This window comes from Phocoena sinus, chromosome 3 (assembly GCF_008692025.1).
Source record: "Phocoena sinus isolate mPhoSin1 chromosome 3, mPhoSin1.pri, whole genome shotgun sequence".
NCBI lineage: Eukaryota > Metazoa > Chordata > Mammalia > Artiodactyla > Phocoenidae > Phocoena > Phocoena sinus.
The window spans coordinates 983,687-992,990 of NC_045765.1; the positions used below are offsets into that span (position 1 = coordinate 983,687).

A 9,304-nucleotide genomic window follows, 5' to 3' on the forward strand; every position below is an offset into this window, starting at 1 on the left:
CGCATGCCTCGTAGGGTGGCGCCTGGAAGCAAGCCTTAGCACCGTCTCTGTGGCGCAATCGGTTAGCGCGTTCGGCTGTTAACCGAAAGGTTGGTGGTTCGAGCCCACCCAGGGACGTGCTTTCGCTTTTCCTTCCCCGGGTAAGAAGAGAGGGGACGGCTCGCCTTCTTTTGCCACGACCCTCCCCGCGCACTTCCGTATCCTTCTATCCCGCGTGGGGCGTCCGGCGGCGCGCGGTGCTGGGGATTCCACAGAGGCGGAACGTTCCCGCCCGAGTTCCGGTTTCCGAGCACGAGCCGAGGCACTTTGGGCAACGGCCCCGGGGACCCGGAGCTCTGAAGAGGACGAACCATAGAGGTTGTCTGAAGGCCGAGGCCAAGATGGCGGCGCTGGCGGGTGAGAAGGTCGGGGCGGTGGGGGCGAGGTCGGGGCGGCGGGGGCGGGATCGGGGCGGCGGGGTCGGGGCTTGGGTCGGTCCGGGCGCCTTTCCGCCCGGCCGCTTGGGAAAGCGGATGCCGAGGGCGACGCAGGCTCCCAGCCTCGGAGGGGGCCGGGGCGGGAGCCGGAGGGACCCAGGCTCGGCCCGGGATGCTGCCCTTGAAGTTTCCGGGAGGAGGCGGCGAGGGGGCAGCAGCCCCGACATCCGAGGAAACTGAGGCCCAGAGAGCGGCTGGAACCGCTGGTGGTCACGCGGCCTGTCCGGGCAGGGACGCGACCCCGGGGCACCCTGCCACCCCGGGAAGGGGACGGTCACCTGCAGAGAAGGCGTCCAAACCCTGGCTGCTCCGGGGACCTTTCCTCCGATTAGCGATTAAACGCATAGGATGGATTCACAGGGTTGCAAAGGAAAGCGGTTATACTGACAGTTGCCAGGATTCTGTCTGGGAACCGGGGGTCAATTCGCAGCCCGGGAGCTTCATTATTCATGCCTGGAAAGCCGAGGTTTAGTGACGGATCTGCCTACTGCTGTGACTTTGAAGGAGTGAGAAGTGGACACGTTCCTTTACACAGGGTTGGCTGCAGCCTCTATGTCGGGGTTAGGAAACCACTGTCATTTCTGTTGGTGAAAAGCCTCGGTCTCGGTAATACCGGTGTGGTTTTGGCTACACTCAGATTTTAAAGAAAGGCCAATTTTCAGTAAGACGTTGGTGACAATAGAGAGGGCATTTTTCTTTCCCGTGCAAGCTCACCGGTCTGCTGAACCCTCACCAGCGGCCCCTTGCTAAGAATGTCTGGTCCAGAGGCTGGAATCCCCTCACCTTGGAGGTGAAGGGCATTTACTGTGCTTTGAGGTTACCAAAAGCCCTACATTTTCAGGTGGGGGAGCTGAGGCTCAGAGAGGAACAGCTTGCACAAGAGTCCGGGGCTGGGCCGTTGGCCTGGACTCCTTGCCCAGCCTCTGAAACCCCGGAACTCCCAGCCCAGGGCTTGGAGCCTCGCTGATGTCTATGGGTTTGTTGACTTGACACATGCCTGTCAGGCTGAGCCAAGGCCGAGACACACACTGGGGAACCCAGGGAAGCCCTAGCATCAGGGGGAGGCAGGCGCCACAGGAGGACATGTGGATAGAGTTAGAACAGGGTGACAGGATCTAGAGGGCCTGTGGAGCTAGTGTAGACCCAGGCATTTGAGCTGAAAGCTGCCCCATGAGAGTGCTGCTCCAGGCAGAGGGGACAGCAAGTACAAAGGCTCTGAGACAGGAGGGACACTGACATTCCTGAGGAAAGGGAAGGTGGCTCTGACGTGGAGTGTGGGGTTGGGAGCAGGGGAATGACACTGTCTGGTTCACATTCTGAAAGATCACTGGTTGTTTTTTTTTTTGGCTACACCTTGCGGTTTGCGGGATCTTAGCTCCCCGACCAGGGATCGAACCCGGGCCCCCTGCAGTGGAAGCGTGGAGTCCTAACCACTGGACCACCAGGGGATTCCCCTGAAAGATTGCTCTTTATCAGTTGTTTGTTAAATGGAATGTAGATAGACTGAGGGTGAGAGGGCGGGTGCACCACGTGGGGGGCCTGACGGGCAAACACCTGGAGGCTGGACCGTCTGGGCCGTTTGTGGCCTCTGGTGCTGCCACAACTCACTGCCCCCACCCTGTGGTTCTTTCTGCAGCTCCTGGCCTGCTCCGCGGGATCCTTGCTCTTCGGTGAGTGCCTGCCTGCCTGCCTGCCTGCCTGCGTGTCTGCATCTCTGATCCTGACACCCCGCAGTGAGGCCCTGGCAGGGAGGGGCTCAGAGGGGGCTGTCAGGGGGCCTCAGATCCGGGCGGGCCCTCCATCAGCACCAGGCCAGGGGCCGCCTGGCACCCAGCCCCACGTCTGCCTGCCCTAGTACCCTGAGAGCCCAGTCGCTACCTGGCGCACGAAAGGCATTCAGCACGTTTGCTCTGATGGCAGCCCCGTGTAGGCCTCCTTGGGGCGGGAAGGCAGGTGGCTGCCAGGCCCTCGGATTTGGGCTGAGTTTGTTTTGATACGGCCTTTTTCCTACAGATAAAATACACACTGCAAAGCAAAGGGAAGACGGGGAAAATGAAGGAAGTATCAAATGAAAACCAGGCACTCTCTAGACCAGGGATCAGCAGATTTTTTTTTTTCCTTAAAGGGCCAAATGGTAAACGTTTTTGGCTCTGCCTCTGTAAAAACAGTCCCAGACACCAAGGAAGTGAATAGGTGTGGTTATGTGTCAAGAAAACTTTATTTACGAAAGCCGGCAGTGGGCTGGGTTAGACCCCCTCGTCAGTTTCCCCATCCTGGCCCCGGGGTAACCCTGTCACAGCATGTTGGGGCGCCCTGGGCTGCTAGTCATGGGCAGTCTGTCTCCCCGCAGCTCCGGCGTGGGTGCAGCTCTGCAAGTGCGTGGGGTCCATCCGAGCTTGGCTGCTGACAGCCCGAGCAGGTGAGATCGGCCTTCCCGGGAGCCCACACACCCTGAAGTCTCCACATCCCCCCACCCCAGCACAGCAGCAGCCCGTGGCAACTCCGGGGCACTCCCACCACCCAGCGGGGTATGTGAGGGGGTCCCTGCCCTCAGAGTTCTGCCCAGCCCGCTCCTGTGCGCCCAGGCCAATGGCTGCACAACTCCAGACCAGGAGGGCCCTCGCTAAAGAGTGTGTCAGCCGAGCCTGTTTTCCAGACGGGGAAACAGTCCCCGAGAGGACAGGGTCCTGCTGGGCCTCAGTGAGGCGGTAAAGGCCTGTCCACACCATCTCTCACTCCGGTGTCGAGCAGGCATGTCCTGCCCCAGGCCGGGGCGCAGGGACGTTGCAGACCTGGCCTCACGGCTACTCCCAGTGCTGCTCTGGGGACCCGCCATGACCACGGCTTTGTCCTGCCCTCGGAGAGGCTGCTCTGGGCTGGGCCCGGCCAGGATACCTGCCTGGCTGACGCCTCCCCTTGCTTTGTGTCCCGTGCCCAGCACCCACCCCGCCGTGTCCCAGGCCGGAGCCGTGGTCCCCAAATCCGCCGCCCTTCCCAGCAGCCGGGGCGAGTATGTGGTGGCCAAGCTGGACGACCTCATCAACTGGGCCCGCCGGGTGAGCCCCTCCTCGTCTGCGTCCGTGGGGCCCCCTCTGGCTGCTCAGCCACACTCCCGTGGCTATGGAGTGGGCCGGACTCCCCCAGGGCCCCTCCGTGTGGGGACCTGTGGCTTTGATTCTGTCTCAGGACCCCTGCCCTGCCCCCAGCAGTTCCTGGCCTGACTTCCCTCGGTGCTCCCTGCCCCCCGCATTGGCCCCCAGAGAAGATGAGCCACCTCCCTCCTGTTCTTCTCCTTCCGTCTTCTGTTCATTCCCCTCTTTTCTCTCTTAACGTAAAACCCATGCTTTTAACTGGAAATACACAATGGAAACAGTAGCTCCTTCCCAGCAAATATCCTAATCCCCCACCCCACCCCCACGTTCGCCGTGGGACAGTCTGCTCGCTCACGTGCTTGTCCGTGTCTCCCCCCGGACGTGTGTCCTCTGTCCCAGGACAGTGGTTCCTTTCAGTGCTCTCGGAGCGCCCAGCTGGGTAACAATCCCCCATTGACGGGCGGGCTGGTGCTGTCCTGGTGTCTGTGTGTGACCAGCGAGTCCACAGTGAGTGTCCCTCCAGGCCCACAGCTCCAGGGTGGCGATGGTCGCTGTGGCCGTGTGCTGTGGAGTCATGGCCCTGCCGTGTTGGGCAGCCCTTGCCTGCTGTGTGACCCGAGCCCTGTTACCTGAATTGGGTCATCCACAGGACAGCAGGGACCTTGGCCAGATCCCAGACTGGACACAGACAAGCAGAGAAAGCTCTGGTGGAGAACAGCTTGTGGGTGGGGGCAGGGGCGATATCAGGCACCAAAGGATGGAGAGAAGTCAGAGGGCATCCAGGAGGGCTTCCGGGAGGAATTGGCACTTTGAGTCCAGGCGGTGTTGGGAACAAGACCCTCCAGGTTGCTGAGCCCCAGGGTCTAGACCTGTGCCGTGTGTGGCCACTGGGCACTCAGAGCAGCAAGTGCCCATGTTGGAGGCCGGGATTTAGGATGTGCTGAGTTATGTGGACTATATTATTAAAGCTAATTGCACTTGGTTTTATTTTTGTCTGTTTTTCTTTTTGGTAATGTGGCTGTTGGGAAGTGTAGACCCATGGGCCTAACTCAGTTGGCCCTCCTGTCACACAGTCCTGGGCTGGGGCATCAGGCTCAGGCCGATGACCAGTGTCCAGGGCGGCCTTCGGGGTCTGGAGGTCACATGGTTGCTGTGGGCAGGGCCCAGAAAAGGCTAGAAACAGATTTTTCTATGTGAAATCGTCCAATTTCTTTAAACACAGTGGGCCACTCGTCCACTCACGGGCCGACTTCCCCGCCCTGCAGAGCTCCCTGTGGCCCATGACCTTTGGCCTGGCCTGCTGCGCCGTGGAGATGATGCATATGGCAGCGCCCCGCTACGACATGGACCGCTTCGGCGTGGTCTTCCGCGCCAGCCCCCGCCAGTCCGACGTGATGATCGTGGCTGGGACGCTCACCAACAAGATGGCCCCCGCGCTCCGCAAGGTGGGTCCCACCGTCAACCTCCCCTCCCCTCCCCCCTCCCCCAACCCGTCCCCCTCCCCAACCCCTCCCCCTCCCCAAACCCCCTCCCTCCCTTCCCCTCCCCCAATCCCCTCCTCCCAGCCCCGCCCCACCCCCCCCACCCCCAGGCTCGAGCTGCACGCAGACCCCTGTCTCTTCCAGGTCTATGACCAGATGCCAGAGCCTCGCTACGTCGTGTCTATGGGGAGGTGAGTGCCCGGCGGGGCGGGGGCTTCCAGCAACAGACATGCCGGTGACACGCTGGCTTGTCTCTTCCAGTCTCATTTCTGTGCTGCTTTCTGATTGGGGTTGTCCAGAATGTCCCCTTCTGTCCTGTTATAGTCGCTCCCCAACCCCAACAGCCTGTCCAGTTTCGTTCTCTTTCTCTGTGTTATGACCACAGGAAGGACGTCCTGCTCGGGGGGGGGGGGGGGGGGGGGGCGCGTTGCAAGCCTCCTCACCGTCTAGCCAGCACCTCATTTCTCCGTATCATTAAAAGCCATTTAGTCACCTGACTTTTTGGTTGAGGTAGAATTCACATACTACAAAGTTCATCCTTTCAAAACGTACAATTTTGTGGATTTTAATGCATTCTTAGTGTTGTGTAATCATCACCTCTGTCTAATTCCAGAGCATTCCATCACCCCAATAGAAGCCCTGTCCCCATCAGCAGTCACTCCCCACCCCCCTCTCCCAGCCCTGACAACCAGGAACCCACTCCCTGTCTGTGGACTGGCCTGTTCTGGACGTTTCCCATCAATGGAATCACATGCTGTGTCCTTTCACATCTGGCTTCTCTCACTGAGGGTCGTCTGTTTATATTCCCACCGTTTGTTTCTGTCCTACCCAGTCCCACAGAAGGTCTCAGGTGGCCGCTGTCTTTCCTGTGACTTGTGTCCCAGTCTTGCCCTTTTCCTGACCGCCTGGCACCTGCTTGAGGTTGGAAGGGGGTGCGGGTTGGGGGCTGCAAGGAGGGACGGAGGCCCGGGTCGCTGGAGAGACTCTCACGGCTGGCGCTCCCCTCCCCACCAGCTGCGCCAACGGAGGTGGCTACTACCACTACTCCTACTCTGTAGTGCGGGGCTGCGACCGTATTGTGCCCGTGGACATCTACGTCCCAGGTGAGCCCCCAGGTGGTGCCCACGCGGCCCTCACCCGATTCACAGAATCCCCACAGCCCCACTGAGACAGCTTGCCCCCTTTTAAGAATAAGCAGATTTGGGTCCAAGAATAAGAGTGACACCGCAGCCTTTCCCCCTCGCTGTCTCTGGAGGGTCTCCCAGTCTGAAGAGTCTGCCCCCATTCCTTTCCAAGGGTCCTCACCGGACACTGGCGTGGCCTGGGGGTTGGCAGGCAGCCCACATTGTCCTCCCGGGTCCCGAGCCGGGTCACGTGGCGGGAGGGCCAGGGACAGGGCAGCTCGGCCTGGGAGGGGTAGCCCAGGCCTCCCTCATCCTGGCTGGGAGGTCGGCCCTGGGGTCAGCAGCTGCCCACCCTGCCCCCCTCTGGCTCCTTTCCCGTGATGGGCCAAGCCCCCCAGCTCTCTTGGTGCAGAGCCCTGTCTTGCCCCTCCCCACCCTGGGAAGTGGCCTGGTTGCCCCCACCTGGAGCAGAGCGGAGGGGAGGGGGAAGGGCAGGAAGACTGAGGTGCCACCCGCCCCCCAGGCTGCCCGCCCACAGCCGAGGCCCTGCTCTATGGCATCCTGCAGCTGCAGAAGAAGATCAAGCGCGAGAAGAGGCTCCAGATCTGGTACCGCAGGTAGTGCCGCTGCCTGGCCGCCCTGCGGCGTCTGCGCTGTTCCCCCAGAGGCGGTCAATAAAGCCCATAAATCCGCCTGGCGGCCCTGCTCCACGCGGTGTGTGGGCCGGGGTGGGGGCCTGGGAGGGGGGCGGGGTCAGGCCTGTCTCTTGTGCCTGGAGATGCTGAGGCCCCTGGAGTGGACAGCCGGGCCCAGCGTGGCCCAGTGGGAGGCCCCAGCCATGAAGGAGGGGAGTGGACGCGTCCAAGAGCGGGTCGGGGTGAAGCAGACGACACCGTGGCGACCAGCTGGGCACCAGGGTCCAGGGCAGACGGATCCAGGGTGTCCCTGTGCTGGGGCTGGAGGGGCGTCGACTCAGAGCGAGGCATCGTGGTGCAGCCTGACTGGGTGGGACCAGAGGGTCTGGGCCTTGGGGCTGCCACCTGCTATGAGGTCCTGACCTAGTTCCACCTTCTCTGAGGGCCACGGGTGACTAATTGGCAGTGTCTTCAGTGGGCACGGCGGGGGGCTCAGAGGCAGGATCAGAAACTTCGGAGTGGTAGGGCCGCTGCCTCGGTGGTGGTCAATTTACCAGGTTTCTTTCCTTTCACTTTTTCTTGGAGGGGCAGGAAGAGGAAAGCAAGCACACGTTTGTGTCCTCGTGCTGACTGGCTAAACCCAGTGTTAGTGTTTATTTCATTCTCAGGACCATGGTAGGAAGATAGTGGCCGTCCCCTTGCAGAGAAGGTTAGGGAAGCTTGTTGATGTCATGTGGCTGGTGTGGGTCTGGACCAGGGCCGAGGGGCCAGAGCCTGCACTCCCGGCCACGAAGGCGCTCAGTAGGGGTCTGGGGGTTAGGGGTTCCTGAAGCCCAGAGCCCCCAGGGTGGCGTGGGGCAGCTGAGCCGGTGGGCCCAGTGGGCTCAGTGCTTGGTGACCAGGGGCTGTGATCATCTGCGGGAAGGCCATAATAGCGGCAGCGGCCGGTGGGACCAGCTCCATGACCTGTGTGTGGATGTTCTCCGGCCGGAAGCCTGCTTCCAGCAGGGCTGGCACCTGTGTCTCCTGGCCAGAGGGAGGTGCCGAGTCACCTCCAGGGCCCTGGGCCTCAGGAGGCACCCTGCCAGCCACCCCTACAAGTGCCAAGGCCCTTGGGGGCAGGGCGGGGCTGCTAAGAAAAATGTTGAAGCCCAGGTCTGGGTGGGAATCTCCAGGTGTCCACACACAGCTTCCTGGCTGTCATGGGGTATCAACAGGCTGCTCACCCACAACGTCCTCGCAGGCAGAGGGAACCGAGTGGGCAAAGGCCCAAGACAAGGGGTGGCTAGACCCATAAAGATGCACCCTGAGTGGGACAAGGGCAGAGTGAGGGGATGCCCCTGGGGGACCTTGGGCTGAATCCCTGTATCCTGAGGGCACTTGGGAGCCATCTAAGGTCCTTGAGCTAGGGAGAAACCTCTCCTGACCTTACAAGTGGAGGCTCAGAGGCCACCCAAGAGATGAGCCCCCAGGGCCAGAGGCAAGGGACCCTCCCCAGGTCTCAGCTGACCCCATCTGCCTCCCCACCCAAAGTTGCTGTCAGGGGTGGGGCGTGGGGCGGGGCAGGGAGTGCCCAGGGCTGCAGCACCTTGAACATGGTGGTGATGTCCGAGTACTTGGACTTCATCAGCTTCCCCAGGAGGTGAGGTTGCAGTAGGTAAGGACGCCCCCCGGCTTCGCAGGCGGAAGGCATGGTCCTGGCCGGGGGTTGGGTGGACCGTGGTCAGGTGGGGATGGGCAGAGGCGTTCCCAGCGGGCCTCCCGCCAGGGTCAGAGGAACGCCGGAAGGAGAGGTTGCCTCCTGTGGGGACGGCAGGCGCACCACTGGGCTGACCCCCACCTTAGGGCTGGCAGACCCCCATCCAACCGCAAGCGATCCTACCGAAATGAGTTGAACTGGTGCGTGTGCCAGGTACTCCTCAGACAGCGGTACGTGGTCGTACAGGATCCCTGCTCGGGAGGACAGAAGCCAGCGTGGTCAGGACACTGGCTGCAAGTTGAGGCGGGCCGGGAACCCAGAGTTCGCATGCTGCAGCTGCCCCTATGAATTGTGTCCCAATCCGGTCGTTCTTGAGATGTCCACGCACCTGAGTGCAGGCTCCTGTAATGTGTGTCTGTGCCTGCCCCCCGGGCTGTGCCACCCCAGTGACACATCAAGGCATGTGTGCCTCAGAAAGCAGGCAAAGGAGGGGCTGGCAAACCAGGCAGAGGCCCCCCGCCCAGTGCCCCAGAGCCCCTCACCATCGAAGTGACTGTCTGGCAAGGGTGGGCGCCACCTCCTCCCACAGGCCTTTCAAGGGAACCACCTTGGTGCAGGGGAGAAAGGAAGAGAAGGCTGAGGGTCAAAGGGGGCACAGGACTTCTCCACCTGTTTGCAAGGAGGGGGCAGAGGAACTCCCAAGAGAGAAGACCCACCTCTCCCCCAAGTCTGCGACCACCCCAGGTCCCCAGCCCACTCCGCGGGCAGGGCCTTCCCCCTAAGGAGCATGAGGAGCG

General features: G+C 61.8%; 2 protein-coding genes and 1 non-coding gene across 4 annotated transcripts; 2 read left to right on the forward strand and 1 right to left on the reverse strand.

Moving 5' to 3' along the window:
* Positions 1-43: 43 nt before the first annotated feature.
* On the forward strand, positions 44-117 carry TRNAN-GUU. Its single transcript has one exon. It is a non-coding gene; the product is annotated as a tRNA-Asn (tRNA).
* On the forward strand, positions 55-6,866 carry NDUFS7 (NADH:ubiquinone oxidoreductase core subunit S7). 2 transcript variants are annotated; one of them, XM_032628168.1, is made up of 9 exons: positions 55-396; positions 1,318-1,452; positions 2,113-2,146; positions 2,827-2,895; positions 3,415-3,532; positions 4,834-5,013; positions 5,194-5,240; positions 6,064-6,152; positions 6,697-6,866. In XM_032628168.1, the coding sequence occupies exons 2-9, from the start codon at positions 1,443-1,445 to the stop codon at positions 6,792-6,794; spliced, it is 645 nt and encodes a 214-aa protein (XP_032484059.1). In that variant the 5' UTR covers positions 55-396; positions 1,318-1,442; the 3' UTR covers positions 6,795-6,866. The 2 variants fall into 2 exon arrangements, with proteins under 2 accessions (XP_032484059.1, XP_032484058.1); XM_032628167.1 differs by lacking the exon at positions 1,318-1,452.
* Positions 6,867-7,429: 563 nt separating this feature from the next.
* GAMT (guanidinoacetate N-methyltransferase) lies at positions 7,430-9,027 on the reverse strand. Its single transcript, XM_032628169.1, has 3 exons — positions 8,691-9,027; positions 8,397-8,505; positions 7,430-7,834 (listed from the first exon to the last, which is right to left on the reverse strand). Exons 1-3 carry the CDS (start codon positions 8,960-8,962, stop codon positions 7,625-7,627), a joined length of 591 nt encoding a protein of 196 aa, XP_032484060.1. The 5' UTR covers positions 8,963-9,027; the 3' UTR covers positions 7,430-7,624.
* Positions 9,028-9,304: the final 277 nt, after the last annotated feature.